Below are 22,613 nucleotides of genomic sequence, written 5' to 3'. Positions count from 1 at the left end.
ATGTCACTTGGCCAGTGACATCGAGGTGATTCCAGGGTTTTACGCAGTGAACTTAGTGTCACCTGTCGTTCCTGACAGGCAACTGACCTCTATAGGTAGAGGCCTGATCCAAAGACATGAGGACAGTGCACAGATATAGATTTATGCTCAAATTATGTCTCACTAAACATCCCCTTAATAAGTGCTCACTTGGAATGGAGCTGAATAACTTTTTGGTTACAGAGATATTTTGGTTTTAACGGTTGTGCTAATAGAATTTAACCAGGGAAAAAGACATTTTTTCTGTGTTTTGACGAGTGAGGGCAATATTAAACATAAAAGTGAACTGATTCACTGTAATCCAGTTTATTTAAGAAAGCAATGTGGCATTTTGGTGATGTCCACATTAACTGAAGGAAAACTCCCTTGAGTCTGTGGAAGCTGTAGGGTTAAACAAACGCTGCTAGGGACAGAGATAGGAGTTTTTTAGTCTCTTCAAGGTGTGGGTTTCAAAGGTCTACCTACAGGATTGTATGCAGGTGTTTCAGGGAACAGTATTGTTCAGCCAATTGACACAGCCTTGTAAATGTCACAGGGCATCCTGCAGTGGGCTGTGCATCCTGCAGTGGGGTGTGTGTGTGTGTGTGTGTGTGTGTGTGTACATACACATGCAACAAGGATCCCCATGCTCCTCTGGCAGAAGGCACCACTGTGAAGCAAATGTGGGTGTTTTCTACACCCTCCTCTCTGCATCACCTCCTCTCATTTCTAAATTGTTCCAGCATTAGTAATTTAATGTGTTACTCCTCCCAGAAGTATATGCAGTTTAAAAAGAACATTGCTGGGTAGAGCAATGCCAAGTCTCTAACGGTGAAACTGCAGGGATTGTGACATCTGTGGTGTACGTGGGCAGGGATCCATATTCTTGCCCCTCCAATCCTCACCCACAGCTCAGCCACGCATACAGTGTAAGCCCAGGCTGTCAGGGGGCCTTGCTGAATACTTACTATTGCAACCCCATCACAGCCAGTTTTAGGATGGTGAAGTTGCCATCTGTTTGTTTTCTGTCAGAGAAGCCTATTTCCCAAAATGATGCATAAGGCTAGAGAACGGAGCAAAATGGAGAAAGGTGATGGAATTTTAAAATGGCAGACCAGCTGATGAAATGCAGCATTCTAGCTGCAGTCTGGTTTTGATGAATATATCTTTTTTCTTTGGCGGTTCAAGGACAAACACCTATAGTCACAGAAATCAATTCATTCTGGAAAGTCTAAGCGGGCTGAAGAGATGATAGACTCCTCCGTGGAAAGGAATGAATGTTGCTATGGAAACCAGGCAATTCTTCAGTGCAAGGCCCAATGCACTTGCCAGGCGGCCTAACCCTGCATATTAACATCTTGGGTCCAGAGAGCTGTCTGCATCTCTTTGAAAAGGGGTTATTCAGGTGTTGGCCTGATGAGCTTTTGTGTATCCTGAGAAAAGGAAGTCAGGGTCTCTTGGGAGGGCTGAGCTGCCTAGAACCTTAAAGACATTAAAAAAGCCCCACAAACCACAGTTAATTGTGATGGTTCTCTGGAGTGCTCCTGAGAGAAATAAACTAAAAATGTGTTTTAGGGTTTCTTAAGGTTTCTCCTGAGAGTGGGATGTTTTTAGGGCAAGGAGCATGTACGGCAGGGCTTCCCAGGAGAGGGAGAAGACATTCCTTGAGCAGAAATTTGACCAGAATAGGAAAATAAGTTTAGTGATTCTTGGGGGAAGGTGGTCTGCATATACCGTGTGACATTTAAACTCTCTAAACCTCAGTGTTTTCACGTGAGAATTAGATTGGATAATTATCACAAAGTACCTAGTAAATCCAGCACCTGACCAGCAGTTACACGGTAGATACTAAGCACTACTACAAATATTACTATTACTATAATTAATACTAATAATATCATTGCCCATTTTTAAAGTCTAACCCAGAAATAAGGGAGATTGTTTTGAATAAGAGACACTTCAGTGTGAAATTGTCTCTGCTTTTCCCAAGAACATTTTGTACTTTCCACACTGTACTAATGACATTATATAGACAAGGAATGTTTTCTTTTAAGGAAAAAACAAACACTAAGTCGGTATCACAGAAGCTATTTATGTTTATTGAGTCACCACCTAAACTTCCCCTGCACAGCTATTACCTTGTGATTTCAGTTAAACCTCCTTATTAATTGGCAGGATTTTTTTTCCTTTTTAAATAAGTTGAGTTTTCCATTATAAAATTGTTGTTCTTGTTAACTGCGGTCGAGTAGATTCTGACTGTGTTGCACAGTGGAACTGCTCCATAGCAGATCGACAGGCTTGGGTGGGTTTGAACTGCCAGCTTTAAGGTTAGCAGCTGGGTGCAAACCTTTTGGGCCACCTAGGGAAACCCTGGTGGCATAGTAGCTAATTGTACGGCTGCTAACCAAAAGGTCAGTTCGAACCCACTAGGCGCTCCTTGGAAACTCTGTGGTGCAGTTCTACTCTGTCCTATAGGGTCGCTATGAGTCAGAATTGACTCCAAAGCAATGGCTATAGGAACCTATTATAAAATTAGAACACTATTTTCTCTCTATCACATTAAAAAAAAATCACAATCCCACTTACGTACAGCAGCACTAGTAAGTTGGGTCTATTTTAGCCTTCCCCCCATACATTTCCTGTGCATATCATTATAAAACATAGTGTGGTGTGTGCATGTGTGTGTGCATGATTGTAATCATACAGTGATCGTCCCTAGAATCTTAGAGCTGTGTGGGAAGGTGGCTTTGTGTTATTCACAGGCATTTATTGTTATTTGGAAACATTTTGTTTATTATTTGGGAAAATAATGCATATTCTCAAGTTGTGAGGGGTGGAGGAAAAAAGTCCCACTGTTATCAGCTCCAGCATTCCTTCTGTAGTTAGAAATAATGGAAGGCAAAAATCTTACCATTGCTACTTCATGTTTTTGTCTTTCATGTTATGATGATTCCATTCAAACAAACAACCTTTCTTAATGGCTGGCAAGATAACTTTTACATTTCTGCCTTGAAGTCTGCATAAGGACGTGATAATTGCTATACAAGAGAATTTGTAGCAGATGAAACAATAATACTAGTAAACATTTGGAAACAATTAACATCACAAGTAATCCAAACACTGAAAATTAAACTAACATGAGATACTTTTCTTGCTTGTCAAATTAGCAAGAAAATCTAAAAACTCACTTTAAAAATTCATTAGTGATTGTATTCATGAGGTAGGATTCTGTAGTAAAATATACATAACAAAAATTTGTCGTTTTACCTGAGGGAGCAGGAGAACAGTGGGATGCAGACCCCAAATTGTCATAAAAAGACCAGACTTAATGGTCTGACTGAGACTAGAGGAATCCCAGTGGCCATGGTCCCCAAACCTTCTGTTGGCCCAGGACAGGAACCATTCCAAGACAACTCATCTTGGAAGGGACTGGACAATGGGTTGGAGAGAGATGCTGATGAGGAGTGAGCTACTTGTATCAGGTGGACACTTGAGACTGTGTTGGCATCTCCTGTCTGGAGGGGAGATGGGAGGGTAGAGAGGGTTAGAAACTGGCAAAACGGTCATGAAAGGAGAGACTGGAAGGAGGGAGCGGGCTGACTCATTGGGGGTGAGTAAATGGGAGTATGGAGTAAGGTGTATATAAGCTTATATGTGACTTGATTTGTAAACTTTCACTTAAAGCACAATAAAAATTATTTTTTAGAAATGACTATATCTGATGTTTTTATATAATTAGAAAAATATGTGTTTTAGTTTTTTAAAAGTCATATAGAGAAAACATTCATATATACCATCACATATACCACCACCGTGACCAGAAGAGGAAGTACCTGGTTAAAAAATTAAGATACCAGACATAACAAAGCTTTACTCTCTGCTAACTACTTGCTGTCAAATCACTTTCTACTCATGGTGACCTCATGTGTCTCAGAGCAGAACTGTGCTCCATACGGTTTTTTTAAAAAACTTATTGTTCTTGAGAATATACACAGCAAAACATACACTGATTTAATTTTTTCTACTTACACAATTCAGGACCATTGATTACCTTCTTCAAGTTGTGCAACTATTCTCATCCTCCTTTTCTGAGTTTTTCCTTCCCCATTTACATAAACTTACTGCCCCCTAAAGTTCCTATATAATCTTTGGAATTGCTGTTGTCACTTTGATCCCATATACGTATTTCTTAAAACATGCTCAATGCAGACTTTTTTTTTTTTTTTTTAAATAGAGAACAAAGTTTATTAGTGCTTACCAGGGGCAGGTGGAAACAAACAAAAAACCCACCACCTCTGATGAGTGGATTCTGACTCATAGTGACCCTACAGGACAGAGTAGAACTGCCCCATAGGGTTTTCAAAGGCTGAAATCTTCACAGAAGCAGACTGCCACATCTTTCTCCCAGGGAGTGGCTGGTGGGTTCAAATAGTCAAGGAGGACATTTTTACTAGTTAAGCTAAACTATTGTTTGATTTTAAGAAGACTTTTAAATTTTAAAGACTATCTCAGGGGAGTAGTTTCAGGGGTTCATCCAGCCCACATGGCTCCAGAAAAGTCTGGACCCCATGAGATTTTGAAGTTCTGTTCTACATTTTCCCCCTTTTTATCAGGATTCTTCTATAAAATCTTTGATCAAAATGTTTAGTAATGCTGTTCATATTACCTCAGTCATGTTCTATTTACAGGCATTTGTAACCTTTTAAGCGTTTAGACGGAGTTTTTTAGAACATTTCCCAGTAAGTGGGGATTGCACTTAAGGAAAGTACAGGTGGCTAGTATTGTCCCCAACTGTTAAAAATCTGCTCAGAGGCAGAGCGGGAATCTGTCTTCAGTCCGAAGAGGAAACCTTCCTTATGCCTAATTCGGTATGGGTGTCTCAATGTTTCCTACAGAAAACACCGCCCAAAACTAGTTTCTACTTTTAGCTAAACGGCGGCAAATTTCCTTAAGTAACATACGAATTCGGCCCCGCCCACATGCCTCATCCGATTGGTCCCAACGCTCTTGAGGTCAATTCAATCCACAGGATTTATCCTAGTTGATTGGCGGAGCAAACAGAAAATCCTTTACTTTTCTGATTGGTGGTGCTTGGTCCTAGGGCGGGGCACATAGGCGTGGTTCCCCGAGACGCAGTGAGCTGTCATTGGAAGATGGACCCGGCATTCCCAGAGCTTCGTGCCGTCGCCTAGGTCGCGAGGGGCGGGCCTTTTTGCGCCCAGTCCCTTATTGTCCTTATCATTGGCCAAAATGTGTCGTCACTCACGTAACTCCGAGCTCATTGGGACAAAAGCTCGAGGGGGCGGTGGGTGATTGGTTGGTTGCTGTTCCCGCCTCCATGCCCGTCGCCATTTTGCTGCGGAGAGCCGAAATCCTGAAGCAGCGGTGTAGGTATCCGTAGTCAGGGAGGAGACAGGTGAGTCTCGGGCTGGAGGGAAGGGGCGGTGCTGCTTAGGACCAGGCTAGGTTTCCGCGCTATCAGCGGGTGCCTGCGGGAAGGGGTTGGATGCTCGCTGTCCCTTGTCTGCTCTCCCCAGGGCCCGGGCTGCGGAAAACCCTAAGAGGCTTGGCGGGTTCCGCGGGAGGCCTTGCCGCTCTCCCGAGGTCCCGGCAGAAAGGGCATTCGGAAATATTACCCGGGGACGCCGGCGCGCGTGTCCGCGGCGTAGGCTCACCTTGGCCACCCGCTCTCCTTCGTGCCCTTGAGGTCTCGCCGTTGTTTCTCCTTGGTGGACATTTGGTGCTTGTATGCGGGGAGGGTGCGCGTGCCGTGAGGGTCCCTTGGTCTGCAGCGTCTTCCTTCAGGGGGCCTCCAGCGGCGCGGAGGGGTCTGAGACCGCAGCGCTTCTTGGAGAAGAGTAGGAAGAACATAGGAGGTGTACTGTGTGCGGTTGGCGGCAGTCGGTAGTCGGTGCCAAATATTTACCTCGAGGGACATCTAAGTGGGAAATACCTTCCCTCCCCCCAGCGTATTCCTTACGGCTCTCTCATTTATCTCTTGAAATTTGTCTTCTCGAAAACAAAAGAATCTCGAGTTGTGTCGCTCAACAAGACTCTGAGTGCTGCTATACGCTTAACTTTTACATAGCTTTTATATGGACGTTCTGTGAATGATTAAGGCATTTATCAGTCCCTCACTTATGTACAGGATAGATGCCGTGCTTAAGTAGGATGGAATGATGTGTGCTTGGACGTGATCCATGATATTTAGCTGCTGTGGGAAACTCTTATTTCAGAAATGGGGCCTCTGGAATTTGGTGACCTCCCTTCTGAGGTCTCTAGGATCAGGACGAATGACAGTTTAGCTGTCTTTGCTGCGTCTTCCCCCTGCCCTGCTCAAGAATGAAGTTTTCCTTGGTCTGCAATTTGAGAAGAAAACCGTGGTCTTTTGAGGAATCTGTGTCTGTAGGCTTCCAGGAGTCTGGTTAGAGGTGTAGGCACAGCACTACTTTTTATTAGAGCTTCAAGCTCCCACTTCAAACGGTGGAAAATCTGTTTGGGGTGGGGGAGACCACAACAAATTTCTGCAAAGCTGGTACGACTTTAATATTGCCTTCCTTTATATATCCCACTAAGCATTCTACTGAGAAATAAAATATTGTACATTTTCACTGTTACCAAAAAAAAAAAAAAAAAACCCAAAGCCATTGCCATGGAGTCACTTCCGACTCATAGCGACCCCATAGGACAGAGTAGAGCTGCCCCACAGAGTTGCCAGGGAGCACCTGGTGGATTCAAACTGCCAGCCTTTTGGTTAGCAGCTGTAGCTCTTAACCACTATGCCACCAGAGTTTCCTTTATATTGTTAGAAGTCAATATAGGGTTTACCCTTTGAAAGGAGTAGTGACTGGGGGTGGGGGGCACAAGGAGATCTTCTGGGTTGCTGGTGATCATTTGTTTCTTAATCTGGTTACTCAGGTGTGTTTGGTTCATGAAAATTCCTCAGACTTTACAGTTATCAAGTATATTTGTATCTGTAGGTAAATTGTTTTTTGATAAGAAGTTGAAAAAACCAGGGCTTTCAACTGGTTCATTCTGGTTCCAACCCCTGCTGAAAATTTGCATTTTCCATCCCAGATATACTGAATCAGAAGCTACATTTTAACAAGTGTATCAGCATATCTCTGGTGGAAATGCAAATTCTCATCAGGGGTTTGAATGAAAACGAACTGGTTCAAAGCCCTGGAAAAAACCGGTTGCAAATACGGTGATGGTCAATCCAGTAGAACCCTGGCTGCTATGGTAGCTTCTCAATTCTTTGTGTAGTTATTTTTGTATTTCTCTCTTAGCGGTCAGTTTCCTAATGCTGTATTTCCTCGTCTCTGAAACCCCATAGGTTCTTTTGTGGATATTGGTATTGTTTGCTAGCCAAAGATAACTACTCAATCTCTAAGGGATATTGTTTTTTAACCTGCCATAAGGACTTTGCTTCATATTGTGTAAAATAAACTGGTTCCCTGCTTTCTAAGTTCTCATTTCAAGAGGGGTTAGAATGAGGTGTAGACATATTTGGTGGGGCATCCTTTCTCTACTTAAGACGTCCAGAGCCTGCCGCCACAGTGGTGGTGATGCCGGGCATTGAGGTTGTGCTTCTGCGTATCCCGCCTGGATACTGCAGTGGAGAAGGGAGTTCTCTGGAAGGCAAGGCTTCGCTGAGTTTGCCTTTGAAAGCAAGACTCACTACTCTACTGGCCAAACCGTACGTAAACTTTTACTAGGAGCGTACTAGGCCTCTGATAGAGACTTGTATTTATGTATATATTACTTGATTTGCCTTTCTTTTCATTTAGGTAACAGAATTCAATTACAATGGGGAACGTTTTTGAAAAGCTGTTCAAAAGTCTATTTGGGAAAAAAGAGATGCGGATTCTTATGGTGGGTTTAGATGCAGCTGGAAAAACCACCATCCTGTACAAACTGAAGCTGGGAGAGATCGTAACTACTATCCCTACAATAGGTATGTTAACGACCTGTGGCAAGACCAATTTACAACTTAGTGTGTTATATTTTTAAATGCTTCTTATATTATTGAATACTCCCTTTTGAAAATGTTGTCTACCTCCAGAGCAAAAATTTCTGAGAACAGAAAGCAGGCTATATATACTTTCCTAACTACCCCCAGCATCTCTGGCACATTGCTAGATGTACAGGGGAGTCGTATGAACACATTTAGATTAAGCAAATTTAACTATATCTGCTTGGCCAAAAGGAGGAGATAATAATCATTAAAACATTGAGGGCATTTTCACCATCATAAAATTAAAAAAAAAAAAAAAAGTAACAAAAAGAGAGGGCATTTATGCCCTCCATTCCTCAGCCAGCATGTGTCCCAGCATGAGCCTGAGGTGGGAGCCGGGAGTCTGCAGTTGCCTCTGTTCGTCTCGTTCCAGCTGGCCTCCTCAGTGGAAGCATCTTTCGACACCAAGTGTGATTCTAGTGTTTAAAGTTGCAGAATGATTTTTTTTTTATCCACTCTGGCTCAAGCCAATCACTTAAACTGGTGTCCATCTGAAGAAATTGCTTCGTTCCAGTGCTGGAGGAAAATCTGGCTGCATTGGTCTTACTACATATTGGCACTGTGTTTTGTGGGCTCTTTAAGGGTTTTGCAAAAGCAGTTTGACAGAGCCTCATTTTGCCCTATGAACTGCTTCTAGAACCAAACTCCTGAATGAAGGATAGGTGCCACAGGATGGCAGGTGAATGTCATTAGTTTCTGAAAGTTGGATTAGACACAGGAACCAGAATATTTTTTTTAGTGCTGCTTGTCAGTTTCCAGTGTGGGCAGTAGCTTCAGCGATTGCAACATTTGAAGGAGGAGGAAACCAGATGGAGGGTATTAATGCCCACAATTAAAAAGAAAAATTAATCCAAGATGAAAATATCATGATTATTTGGTTTTCTCAGATTATAAAAATAATACATGATTCTGTAATTTCATACATACAGAAAAACCTTAAGCAATTAAAAATGACACTTCTATTAAGATTTTAGTGAATTTTTTTGTAAAATTATGTGCATGCCGTTTGCCAGATAACTTTGCATTAGACAATATGTTTGGACCTCTTTCTCTGTCATTTCCTCTCTGTGGAACGCTTTCCTGCCTTCTTCCTTCGTCACCTCTCCCCTTCTAGCTAATTAGCAGGTCATTTTGGTCTCATCTTACAAAAATGGTAATCCTTTCCTGACCCCTTGGACTGGTTTTCCCTTTACAAGTTCCCATAGCAACCTGAACTTCTTGGTAATTCTGAGCACATTTGCAATTGCTTGATCATTGTCTCTTCCTCACAACAGTGTAACTTACAACAGGAGTCATGTCTGTCTTGTTTACCACCGTCCTCAGGGACTAGCAAACTGCCTGGCACATGGTACGTGTTCAGTATATATTTGATGAATGAATTGAATGTAGATCTTGTGGCAGATTGTTAAACAAAGGGTCCTCAATGAATCCTGCCTCCAGTATCTTCTCCCGTGTACAGACCCCTCCCACAGTGATGCTGAGCTAGGCTACAAATATCATTCAAGGAATGGTTTGATAATCACTTTTGCCTTGAAGTTTGTCCTCTTGGAACACCGTCACTACCATATGACGTGCTCCTTGGGGATAAAAGACCACCTGGAGAGAGAGGCCCAACTCAGATTCCAGTTGACTCGCCAGCTGAGTGCAGCTACATGAGTGAGTCCAGAATTGTGGGGGAAAAAAATCAATGTAGCTAAACTTAGAGAAGTTTGACTTCAGACTTTAAAGGGGTATGAGAGGGGTAAAAATAGGCATAAATCTGATCCCCAGAATATGAGGATTAATTAAATCCCCACTTTTCTGCTTCTCAGTCATGTTCTGGCACCATCCTCCTGTCCAGCACCATCTCCCTCTGACTCGAGCCACCTGGAGCTAGATCAGAGCTCACAAATTAAAAGGATACTGTCCTCAGACGGCCAAATAGGCAGACAACAGTTGCAAGTTTGGAGAGTACACACGACACCCCAGCCTTCTGATTTGCTGACCATACCTCCTTCTGTATGCCAGCCATAAACTCAGGAGTCCACACAACATCCTTACTTCCATCTGCTGGCTCCCACTGTCCCTTTTGGGTTGATAATTCACTGGAACAACTCACAGAACTCACAGAGAGTGCTATACTTAATGGATTTATTATAACCAAAAAGAATACAAATGAAGAGGCATAGCAAGCGTTCCCAATATTGAGCTTCCATGTCCCAAGGGACATGCTACTCTCCATGTGCATCGCTGTCTCACCAACCAAGAAGCTTTTGGACCTTCCATTTCCAGACCTGTTACTGGTTTCATTGCATAGTCATGATTGAGGACTCAATGCATAAATGTGATGGGGCCTCACTGGATATGCATGATTAATTAAATCATGCCTCCCCTTCCTTCATGAGGTTAGCTGACCAGGTGGTCCTTCTGTCTTGGACACCCCTCCACTTATTAGCACAAAATTTCTGGTGTAGTGTTTAGGCCTTGATAACAAAAAGGCACCTCAATTACTCAGAAATTGAAAGATCTCAGGAACCAAGGGCAAAGGCCAAGTTGCTCTCTGTAAGGTGATTTATTACCTCACAAGGGGCAAATAGAGGGTGCTAGCAGGTGAGGATATGAGGTCAAGGAAGGCTTTTTTAAAATAGGGAAGAGACTTTAGCATGCTGGGAAAGACAGGTTGAAGATACTCAGTTTGGAGGAGAAAATAGCAATAGTAAAAGGTTCCAGACTTTGTGAGTGGTTTGGATCTAGTCCATAGGTGGAGGGAATTGGCATTAGAGAGTTGCCTCTTCTGTTGTCCCAAAAGGGAGGGAGAAAAGTGTTGAGGATAGATGTAGGTAGGTTTCTGCGTTGTGTGGTGGAAGTGGAATTTGGTTGTATCAGATGGCTTCTGTTTGCATGGAAGTAAGCTGTAAGGTCTGCTTCTGAGAGTAAGAGTAGAGGTGTGTGGTTGAAGATTGGAGAGAGTAGAGGAAAGTTTGAGACACTTGTGATGAATGGGAGAGCAAGCTGACTAACACATCCTGTTTTGTAAGATATAGATCTTAGACTAGCAAACTCCTTTGTAAAATAAAAGTACTAGCCAAATGTTTGTCGAAATCATTTTGAACTGTTCAACCAGAGAAGTCTTAATTAAACATTTCCCCCATCTTTCCACTAGGTTTCAACGTGGAGACAGTAGAATATAAAAATATCAGCTTCACAGTCTGGGATGTCGGTGGCCAGGACAAAATCAGACCTTTGTGGCGGCATTATTTCCAAAACACCCAAGGTACAAATGATCAAGTCTGTAGCCTTAAAACCGTTTATATGAAGTGTGTCTAAAGATGGATGCCTGAGGTGGTGCTCATAGTGCTTCGTGGTCCTCTTACACTGACCGGGGAAGTTTCTTTTAGAAAGTAATCCCTGTTTTCCTAGAAAAACTACCTGGGCTTTAACTCCTCTGAACTCAGAATGGTTAGGAAATGGTTATCCTGATGAATTGCATCTTTCTTTTGAGATTTATATGTACTTTTTATGAAGCATTAGTTTTCGAAGAATCTGAATTCAGTGGAATCTTGTAAACCTGTTCAGAATATCTAAAATCAGGTCTGTGGAGAGGAAAAAAGATGAACAGAGATGGCTAGAGCCCCAGATCCCAAATCCTGGCCTCTGGTGTGGCTGCCATCCCTCCCTGCTGTCCAACTCTTCCACGAGTGCGTGGATATCCCAGGTCGTTTACCTTATTTCCTTATCATAGGTTTCTTAAAAGTAGAGTTTTTAATGTGCCCCTCATCAAAATATTATGAGATTTTTCATTGGTTAGATTTTGGGTAATGATACCTTACTGAATATTGCCTCTCAAGACATCTGTAACTGCATTTTTTTTACACCCTGATTCTCATGTAGAATTTAGCCGTGTGGCTTCTATAAATTACTCATTTTGGAATTTATTTGGAGTCTTTTAGTTTTGAAGATTGTAATGCCGATGGTATTTTCATTGCTTGTGTTTCATAGTAAAGACTGCTAACATTTGTCAGTCTGACAGTGGACTGTCCTTTATAATATTTTATATCATTGTTTTAGCTGTTACTTTGGCATGTAACTTTGTTTGCAGTTATCTCTTCAGCCTATAGATTTTAGAATGCTTTTCCTCAGAATGGTGCAATGCATTTATCTTTTTTTTGTGTGTGTGATGTAAGGTTTAAAACATGAAAAAAGAAAGAAGATAACAACGAACTCCCGTGTCCACATTGTCCAGCTTCAGCAGACATTTTCCCAGAGTGAAATCAGTAGGAGTAAAATACACCCTTTAGTGTTGGTTTTTAATCGATAAGGACTTTTTTTTTAAGTTTTTATGATGCTTTAAGTGAAAGTTTACACATCAAGTCAGTCTCTCATACAAAACCTTATATACACCTTGCTGTATACTCCTAGTTGCTCTCCCCTTAATATAACAACCCATTCCTTCTCTCCACACTGTGTTTCCGTGTCCATTCAGCCAGCTTCTATTCCCCTCAACCTTCATATCTCCCCTCCAGACAGGAGCTGCCCACATAGTCTCATGTGTCTACTTGATCCAAGAAGCCCACTCTTCACCAGTATCATTTTTTGTCTTGTAGCCCAGTCTAATCCCTGTCCAAAGAGTTGGCTTTGAGAATGGTTCCTGTCTTGGGCTAACAGAAGGTCTGGGGACCATGACCTCCGGGATCCCTCTGGTCTCAGTCAGACCATTAAGCCTGGTCTTTTTACTAGAATTTGGGGTCGGCTTCCCACTGCTCTCCTGCTCCTTCAGGGATTCTCTGTTCTGCTCCCTGTCATGGCAGTCATCAGTTGTAGCTGGGCACCATCTAGTTCTCCTGGTCTCAGGCTGATGTAGCCTTTGACTTATGTGGCCCATTCTGACTCTCGGGCTCATACTTACCTTGTGTCTTTGGTGGCGTTCTTTCTCCTTTGCTCCAGGTGGGTTGAGACCAGTTGTTGCATCTTAGATGGCCACTTGCTAGCGTTTAAGACCCCAGATGCAATAAAGCCTCTTTTTTTAAAAAACATGATCCCTGTGCCATTATCACAACCACAAAGATAATAATAATACTTTAATATCTAGCACCCAGCCCTTACTAAAATTTCTCCAGTTATCTCAAAGGTTATCCTTCATACATCTGATTTATTTGCATCAGGAGCAAACAAAGTTCATGTGTTGCGTTTGGTTGTTATGTCTCTTTAGTCCCCCCCTCCTTTTTTTTCCTGTGACTTTTTGTTTTAGATTTTTATCCCACATTCTGGATTTGGCTGATTGCTTTGTGATGGTGTCATTTAACTTGTTCATCTAAGGATTTCCTGTAAACTGGTAGTTAGTTCTAAAAAACCAAAACCCTGTAGAGTTAGTTGTAGAGACTTGATTATGCTCTGGTTCATTTTGGGGGCAAGAATACTTCATAGGCGGTCTGGGCACTTCCTATTGTATCACATCCTAATACAGAAATATGATTGCCACTTTTAGTGATGTTAAGATTAATTTGTGGGTTCGGATGGTATTAGCCTTATTTCTCCAAAATAAAGTGTCCCATCAAACTTTCACCTAATGGTTTTAGCATCCACTGAAGACTATTACTTAGATCCTTTATTTCATTAGGAGTTAAATGAATGGTGATTTTATAATCTGTCATTCCTTCTACATTTGATAGCTGAAATCCTTCTAAACAAAGAATTCCCTCATCAAATATTTGGTTTCCGTGAAATATAGTTTGTATAGAAAAGGAAAGAAAAATGCTTAATTCTTTCCTTTCATTAATTTTCAGAGAAATGGCTTGATAACTCTAGCAACTTCCATAGTGACTCATAGATTCTTTTTATTTTTTGGACTCATAGACTTTTATATTTGTGTTTCAGTCCATTGCAGACAGCATTCTTTTGATACTCAAAATGTCCGTTTATGTTTGATTGGCACTTCCCAAGTTGGTCAAGCTATTGCGATTTCTCATCTCTAATAAAACTAGAAAACGTGGGTTTGAACCACAGATCTGCCATGAACCTTGGGAAAGTTAAGTAGTCCCTTCTGTCTCAATTTCCTTGTCTATAAAATGGAGATAATACCTGTTGTGTTAGACAATTGGGCTTAACTGAGATTAATTTTGTAAAATGCTTAGTTCTGTGGCTGGAAGGCAGTAGGCACTCAGATGAGAGCCCAAATTGTTTTGAGGTTTGACCTTATTCCCTGGAAGGATTCCTCATGCTAACCCTATTCAGAGTTGTCACATTCAAGCACCAAGTTGAAATGCTGTTTTGTCTTCAATTTTCTATTTATAGTAAGTCTAATTTTACTAAATTTCAGTAATTGTTGCATTGGTGGCAGGAATCGGCTATACTTAAGGACCTTGGGGTGGGTAGTTTAGACTCTGTGAAATTAGCAAAGGGGAGCTGTTTGAAGGGTGGATTTGCTGTCTGTGGCAGGTCCAAACATCTCAGCCACAAGCAGTTTTGGACGCTGCCCCCTATTTTTTCTGCCAACTTCCCAAAAGGTCAGGCTGTCTTCTTAAATTTTAATTGTTGTCTTCATCAGTATGTTGAATGTGACAGAATTTGGTAATAGCTTTTGGCTGTCTATTAAGACATTTAGCTGTGTGTAGATTTCACTTGTATAGATTAGAATTTGAACTGTTGATGTGATTTTTTAGTTTATTATACCCAATATCATATAGAATGTATAAAATGGCCCATTAATTTTCATGTCGAAAGAGTTTTCTCCTTGATTGTAGGTGAATTATTTTTAATTTGTTGAGTAGGCAATATGTCCATATGGCTCAAAATTCAAAAAGAATAAAAGGGTATACAGTGAAAAGACCCCCTCTTCATTCTTGTCCCCTGGCTATCCAGTTCCCCTCCTATAGACAACCCACTTTTATTTCTGGTACATCTGTCCAGAGATATTTTATGCATATAAAACGAATATATGTCCCTTCCCCCATTTTTAAACTAATGATAGTATACTATTCCTGTGTAAATTTACAGGTAATTACTTTTAAAGTAGCCGCTCAGACTCAGAGGCTCTCCCAGCCATTTAAACTAGGAAAAGTTGTCTTAATTCAAAAGTGTGGTCAGATTGATGGTAGATTCTTTGGGGATCTCAGGTAAGGACCTATATAAAAACAGTATAAAATGGGACCTAATCTACAAGCCTTTATTTTTGCTAGAAGTGACAAAGGGATAACATGTCAGCTTCAACCCATGAGTTTTGCATTGGAGACCAGTGATCTCCTTGAATTTCTGGGTAATTTGCCTTGCTTAGTTATGATCAGAGTCCAGAACTGCTGACAGTATATCAAATCTTCGGGGGCATTCTGAATGTTTGTCATTTTTCTATCTGATGAGACGTAACAACCGTGAGCTTGATCCACACGCAAGCCCCAAACATGTGGAAGCCATGGGGGCTCATGTCTGCGGACTAGGCTGCCTCGGAGCAGCTGGCCAGGTGACTGTTCCTGGGCCTGGAAAGTATAGGGAAAGGGCGGAGGGCCAGTACTGGTTTTCCTTCCTAGCCACAGTCATGAAATCTTACTGTCAGAAAGAAGAGAGGTCCTCTTATCCCACTATGCTTTTCCCTACTTTCCTCAGTGTCCCCACAAGTTGTGACCAAACCTGGGCACAAATATTCCCAGTGACAGGACGTGCCACCTTGTGAGGCAGCCCATTGCATCTTCTGTATCTTCGATTCTTTTACATTGACTTCCTGTAGTTTTTACCCACTGATCTTCAGGCTACCTTATAGAGCGATCTAAAACAAGTTGAGTCTCCTAGGCCTTCAGGTACTTAAAAGCAGCTGTGAGTCCTCCCACTGAGTCTTTTCTCTAGGTAAATTTCCCTAGTTATAGGAGTCTTTCTTCATATGGTATGGTGTCTAACTCCTTTGTAGTCCTACCTGCTCATTTTTTGAATCCCTCGTTTACCTGTGTCTTAACAGTGTGATGTCCAGAACTAACTACGAAACATTCCTAGGAAGTTCTGACTGATGTAAAATAGATTAGGCTTATTATCGCCCATGTCCTAGAAACAGAGCTACTGTCACTTCTCTTGGTACAGATCTAAGCCAATATGGCTATATGTCCCCTCCCTGCCCCCCCCCCCCCACTTTTTAAACTAATGATGACATACCCTTCCTGTGTAAATTTACAGGTAATTATCCTTGAAGTAGTCTTTCAGACTCTGAGGTTCTCCCAACCATTTAAACTAGAAAAATTCTCTTAATTCAGAAGTGCAGTCAGTTTGATACTAGGTTCAAATGAGCTCTTTTGGCAGCCGTTTCACATTTTCATCTCCCAGAGGGCTCCTGGCAGCTAAATACCAAGATGTTTTTGTCAGTATTGTCATGTGGACAGTTACCAAGCAAGCCTGCCCCATCCTGTACTTGGGTAGTGTGTTGGACACTTCTTGTGCCCCTGCTCTGGAAATCCTTTTGGCCTTGTCTCTTCCTCCAGCCAGTGCAGCAGTGACTAGGTCTATACGTGTGTTTCAGCCACCTTCACTCAGCTGCCATGTAATGATGTCCATCTCTGAGATAGCTCTGACTCCTGGGACTTCTCCGGTGCTGTAGTGTTGGGTGTCCCTCTCCCAGCCTCAGTGGGTTCAGTGGGGCTTAGAGAAAATGTGTGTCCCATGCTGAGCTCAGTGCCTGCAGCATTGTAAGTGCTTAAATGGGAACTTTCTACTGTGAGAATAGGCGTAGTCTAGAGAAACAGGCCCTTGACAGATCCTTGACTCCTGGCTCTGTTGAGGTTTGCTGTGGGGTGAGTCTCTTTCAAACCTAATGTCAGTGCATAAGGGACAAGGTCACATCTTGGATATAGTTAAAATAAAACTTAGAATTGGTTGCTATGCTTTGTCTTAAAGTACAGAGGTGGAGACTTTGTAGAAAGCAACAAACTGATTTGGAGTAAAATTCCTTAAGTTGAGAAAACTGTTTAGGGATTTTGGGTGCTATTTCTACCCACCCCCCCGCCAGAGTGCTATTTATTGTAGTAAACTTTTTTTTTAATCTCCTTTTTGTCTCAGGTGTGGAAATTGTGATTAAGTGTGAGCCTAATTTTTTCTGTATGTTTCTGTGGTACTATTAGTCTGGTGAAGGGATGTGATTGTTCTGAAAAAGGTGAGTGGACTGTACAACAGGCTCCCTAACTCTAGATGTTCTATATCCTTCCATATTGCTTGCTTCCAGCGAGGCGGTATACGGAAGCAGGGAGAGGCCGTAGAGATGCAGAAACAGCGCCCTTTCCAGGGTCAGATTACTAATGTGCTTGTGATCACTTTCCAGGTCTGATTTTTGTGGTGGACAGTAATGACAGAGAACGGGTCAATGAGGCCCGAGAAGAACTAACCAGAATGTTAGCAGAAGATGAGCTCAGAGATGCAGTGTTATTGGTGTTTGTAAATAAACAGGTACGTTGTTGGCTCTCTGAATACTGGGGCTGAAATTTACTGCCAGCTGTCTCATTAGAAAATGTAGATATTTAAATTAATGTCTACTTCCCTGTCTCCAGTCCCCGCCATAACCTCCCCTGACTTGTGTTCATTCATTCACTCACTCAGTAAATATTAATCGGACATGTCTTGTGTTCATTCATTCACTCACTCAGTAAATATTAATCGGACATCCGCAAAGTTCTAGTCATTGTTTTAGGTAGTGGTAAAGTAGCAGTGAGCAAGACAGACAAAAATCCCTGTGTTCATGGAGTTAGAGTCTAGTGGGAGGAGAGTCCATCATAAATAGTATGTAGTGTATGAGGTGGTGAGTGTTGTGGAGGAAGGTAAAGCAGAGTAAGGGGCAGGACAGGTGGGAGTGGGCCAGGAATGCCTCTTTGATAAGATGACACCTGAGCAGAGACCTGAAGGCAGTGAGGGCAGGAGCCACGTGGTTCTGGGAACAGCAAGTGCAGCTGGAACAGAGTGAGCGGGCGACTGCGGGAGGAGGTGAGATCAGATCGTATAGGGCCAGCTGAAGAGGGAACAGGGTCTCTGCATACATATAATGTAAAGCAGTAAAAGAAGGGTGGGAAGGAGAGCTGAGCGTAGGAGTGTCTGGCTGAGTGTGGAACTGCGCCGCTGAGTATGGACCTGTCCAGCCTCAGGACTCTAAGCTGCAGTAGGCCTGACGGAGAAGTAGAGTCACCTGGAGTGAATTGTAGCAGCCTGAGACAGCCACTGTTGCATTTTGGTGTGTTTCCTTCCACTCTCTCCTCCATGAATACGTTTGTTATGTAATTGAGATCCTACTGTTTAGAGGGTGTTGCATCCTCTTTTGTCACTTCAGATTCATCAAAAGCATTTTCTCTTATCATGATTTTGAATGGCAGATGGATCGTTCATTCACCTCATCCTTAGTGTTCACATTAGATGTCAGTCTGAAGCTTTGCTAGTGAAGATACATGACTTTGAAAAAGAAATCAGATTTGCTTTTTAAATACTCATGGTATAAATATGCACATAGTTCAGAGTATCAGGTGCAATATTCTAGCCCCACTCCTCAGGGTAAAACATTGTTAAATTTCTTACATCTCTTCCCAGAAATAAAACTTTCTGAGCTTATTTAAGCCTATATAAGATTGTGTATATATTTACATTCCGGGGATCGTATTGTGCATTTTGTTTTGCAGCCTGCTTTTTCGCTTAGCATCTCTTTGATGGCTTTCCGGTATATCTAGAGCCCCCTTGTTCTTTAATGCTAATTCATTCAATTTTAGTCTGAGTTTCCTGTGTTGCAGGATGGTTCTAGGCACTTGGGGTACATCAGAGAACAACAGAGACAAATATTCCTGCCCTTGTGAAGCTTACATTCTAGTTGGGGGTGACAGAGAAATAGTAAACATACTAAATAAGTACATTTTGGGATATAGTGAAATGTAGTGAGTGCTTTAGCAAGAAAGAGGGGGCAGGGCAGTTAGGAGAGGAGGTGAGAGAGGCCACGGGCTGGGGTGTGAAGGTCTTGCAGACCATTGGGAGGACTTTGGCTCTTATCCAGAGAGAGAGGGAGCGGTACTAGCGTTTTGGCAGAAGAGTGACTTGGTCTGACTTTCACTGACAGCTGGGTTGAGAAGAGACTTTGAGGAGCAAGAGTAGAGCAGGGAGACCAGTTAGGAAGTGATCTCAGGCGAGAAGTGACAGTGGGTCAGATCAGGGTGGTGGCTATGGAGGTGGTGGGAAGTGGTCACTCTGAACACATTTTGAAGGTGGAGCCATTAGGAGTTCTGACAGATTGACTGTGGGGTTTGAGAGAGAGAGAAATTCAAATGATTTCTGGATTTTTGGCCTGTGCAACTGAAGGGGTCGAGTTGCTGTCGCTGAGATAGGGAAGACTGGGTTAGAGCAGGCTTTGAGGGAAGAGCATAGCATTTCATCATGTGGATGTAACATCATGCACTGACTTGCGAATATTCTCTTTCAAGGACCTTCCCAATGCTATGAATGCAGCAGAGATAACAGACAAGCTTGGCTTACATTCCCTCCGCCAGAGAAACTGGTACATTCAGGCTACTTGTGCCACCAGTGGAGATGGGCTTTACGAAGGCCTGGACTGGCTCTCCAACCAGCTCAAAAACCAGAAGTGATCGATCGGCAGCCATCCATTCCCTGTGCATCGTGGCAAAATCCGCTGGCCTCTTCTGTGTGCATGTGTGCGTGTGAGGAGCCAAGTGTGGGTGTGTGGCTGGGAGTGGGAGCAGCTTTCTCACACCGTGCCTTATACATGCTGTAAGAAAACCAGTATTACATTTGAAGAAAAACCAGTGTTACATTTTAAACGCTACCTTCCATTTCAATAGCTTTGATGATCATTTCGCAGTTGTTGGCGTTCTGAGGGCTTACCGGTGAGCAAGAGCCAGAGGGGTCTTTGAGGCGGAAGGAGGCTGAGAGTGGGAGCGTAGATGAGTTCGTTGTCGCAGTCCTGTGTCTTCCATCTCTGCATACCCGGAGTCCTGTTTGACTTTGGCTTCCTTTGTGAAAAGGAAGGAACTGTCATTCTTCCCATCACTGCCAGAGCTGGCAGCTCCTTTTCAGTGACTTATACCACATGATCTTCAAGAAAGGAAAGGTCCTTGCTTGCTGCAGGTGTGAAGAGGTTCAGATTTGAACTTCCCCCTTAAGTTATATTTTAGCCCAGACTTCCTGGCTCAACATGCTTTATTTAAAGGAATCAGCCATCTTTTTCATTACGTGTGGTATCGAGACCCCATCCATAACACTAGAAAGTTACCCTCTAGGGTGGAGACCATTTGGGTAATGACCAAGGGTGAGGCTAAGGCTCTTTACTGGAGCACCATGGTCGCGTAAAGGGTCTTGTGAAGGAAGTGAGGGGATGGGTCATGTTTGTGTCCTTGCATCACCATCTCGGGTTTTAGGCTTCTGAGGCTGCTGCTCCCACTTCTCTGCTCTGTGCTGAATGTGCTACACTTGAAGCAGGAGGGTCCCTCCTGGGATGGAATCGTTACCATGGACAGTGATCTTAGTCCAACTTAGAGTTTTGATTAGCTGCTGTTCCTGTAAACACACACCTGTGAGTTCTGAGGCTTTGCGCTAGAATCAAGAGGTAGATTTTGGGGATGAGACTCCCAGTAACCCCTGGTATTGCCCCCAAGTTGGTGCTAAATTTTATTACGAAAAATGCCTCTCTAGTCTCGACCAGTCTCTGTGGCTCCCTCTTCGGGATGGCAATAATGTGCTTTATGTTGTCCTCAAAATGTTAATAAGAATGGCCTGAAGATGAGTGAGGGCCGCTCAGTAGCTAGAACTCATTTGCCCAGACAACTGGTGGCCACATTTGTACCTAAGCACTCCCACTATTTAACCTTTTTAAATTCCTTTTTCAAGTCGTTATTTGCGGGGGCGGCGCGGGGGGGTGGGGGATGTGAAGGTAAATTTTAACAGAAGTAAACCTTGTTTGTTGATAACAATAAAATTGATATTACCAGGAAAAAATGTCATGCCATAAGTGGATTGTAATGTTTTTCTTTATTACCTTTAAAGAACGTTCATCGCAATACAGGCAACTAAGTCCGGATGTGATTTGTAACCATGGAGTAATTCCCAAGAAATATTTAGATTGTACATGCCAAATTGGCAGGGACTGTGTTGTATACTTTTGTATTGTGCTTAGTACAGTGTACCTGGTACAGTGCTAGAACTCATTAAACATTTGTTGATTGGTTGGACAATAAAGAACTTGCTTTGGAAGGAGGAGAGGACAGCCATATGCTTCTGAATGTCTCGAACTACTTCCTTTCCCTCTCTGTCTTAGCCGACTTTCTAGTGGAAGCTCCCAGGGTGCTTGTACAGAAGACAACCACGTAGATGCTGTCATGGCCTGGTGGCTTTAGCAGGCCCTTCACGGGTACTTCTCATGGCACTTTCACTTTGGTCTTTCTCTCACTATAGCTTTGGATCTCATGGATCTCATGTTGGGGTAAGTGGGGGTACTTGAGTATAGTGGTTTTGAGCAGACTTGGATCCCAGAAGGCCATGTTCACATCCTGGCTGTGTCCCTCCCTAACTGCTGACCTCAGACCAGTTACTCTTAGCTTCCAGATGTCTGTGCCTCAGTTTGCTTAACTGTTAAAATGGGGGTCATAATCTACCTCAGGGTTGTGAGGATTAAATGTCTCATTCCCTTGAATGTCTTGCTGTGTTGTTTCCCTGGGGATGTCTTGGTCGTCAAGTGTGAAGAACAGCTCTGGCCACAAACTGGTCAGTGTTACTTATAGATGAAGTGGGGCTGTGTTTAATCTCCTGCTCTACCTTCTAATCCCACTGTACAACCATGGTAAGTGCTAATATGTCACTTGCATAAGACGAGCTGGGATGCTTCTTTAACAAGCATATTGTTGGGTCCCACCCTCATCCCTTTCCCTTTTTTTTTTTTTTAACAATTCCATAGTTTTTGATATTTTCACAGAGTTGTGCAACCATCACTAGTATCTAATTTTCAAAGATTTTCATCACCCCAGAAAGAAACCTGTACCCACTAGAAGCCACTCCCCGTGCACCTCTCCCCCAAGCCCCTGGTAACAACCACTAATCTACTGTCTCTGGATTTGTCTAGTTTGGCCATTTCATATAAATGGAATCAGTCATAAATATGAGGCCCTTGTGTCCAGCTTGTTCACTTAGAATATTTCCAAAGCCCATCCATGTAACATGTATCAGTACTTCATTCCTTTTTATGGCTGAATAATATTGTAAGGAGGCATCCCATTTTGTTTACCCATTTGTTGCATTTTGGCTATTATGAATAATACTGCTTGTGGACATATGTGTATACATTTTTGTGTAAGCCTCTTTAAATTCTCTCGGGTATATACTTAGGAGTGGGATTGCTGGGTCATACGGTAACTGTGTCTAACAGTTTGAAAAACTCCAAGCTTTTCCAAAGTGGCTGCACCATTTTCCATTTCTCCCAGCAGTGTGTGAAGGTTCCAATTTCTCCATATTCTTGCCCCCAAAAGAAACTCTGTACCCTGCAGCAATCACCCCTCATTCCATTGTGTCCTGATCCTAGGCAACCACTGATCTACTTTCAGACTGTAGATTTGGTGGGGACACTTTTTAAACTCGTGTTTTTCTACCACCTTGTCTC

At 42.6% G+C, this 22,613-nt stretch overlaps 1 protein-coding gene across 1 annotated transcript; it reads left to right on the top strand.

Moving 5' to 3' along the window:
• The first annotated feature begins 5,314 nt into the window (after positions 1–5,314).
• On the top strand, positions 5,315–21,227 carry LOC100663342 (ADP-ribosylation factor 2). Its single transcript, XM_003414303.4, has 5 exons — positions 5,315–5,434; positions 7,809–7,975; positions 11,178–11,288; positions 17,304–17,428; positions 19,432–21,227. Exons 2-5 carry the CDS (start codon positions 7,828–7,830, stop codon positions 19,591–19,593), a joined length of 546 nt encoding a protein of 181 aa, XP_003414351.1. The 5' UTR covers positions 5,315–5,434; positions 7,809–7,827; the 3' UTR covers positions 19,594–21,227.
• Positions 21,228–22,613: the final 1,386 nt, after the last annotated feature.

The sequence above is a fragment of the Loxodonta africana genome, chromosome 18 (genome assembly GCF_030014295.1).
Source record: "Loxodonta africana isolate mLoxAfr1 chromosome 18, mLoxAfr1.hap2, whole genome shotgun sequence".
Taxonomy (NCBI): domain Eukaryota; kingdom Metazoa; phylum Chordata; class Mammalia; order Proboscidea; family Elephantidae; genus Loxodonta; species Loxodonta africana.
This window is presented reverse-complemented; position numbering and strand designations above follow the sequence as displayed.

Excerpts from the sequence above, each read along its gene's own strand:
- LOC100663342 (XM_003414303.4), top strand. The coding sequence starts at position 7,828 with ATGGGGAACGTTTTTGAAAAGCTGTTCAAAAGTCTATTTGGGAAAAAA. Across the intron at positions 7,976-11,177 it reads AACTACTATCCCTACAATAG|GTTTCAACGTGGAGACAGTA; the intron begins GTATGTTAACGA and ends TCTTTCCACTAG. Across the intron at positions 11,289-17,303 it reads TTATTTCCAAAACACCCAAG|GTCTGATTTTTGTGGTGGAC; the intron begins GTACAAATGATC and ends ATCACTTTCCAG.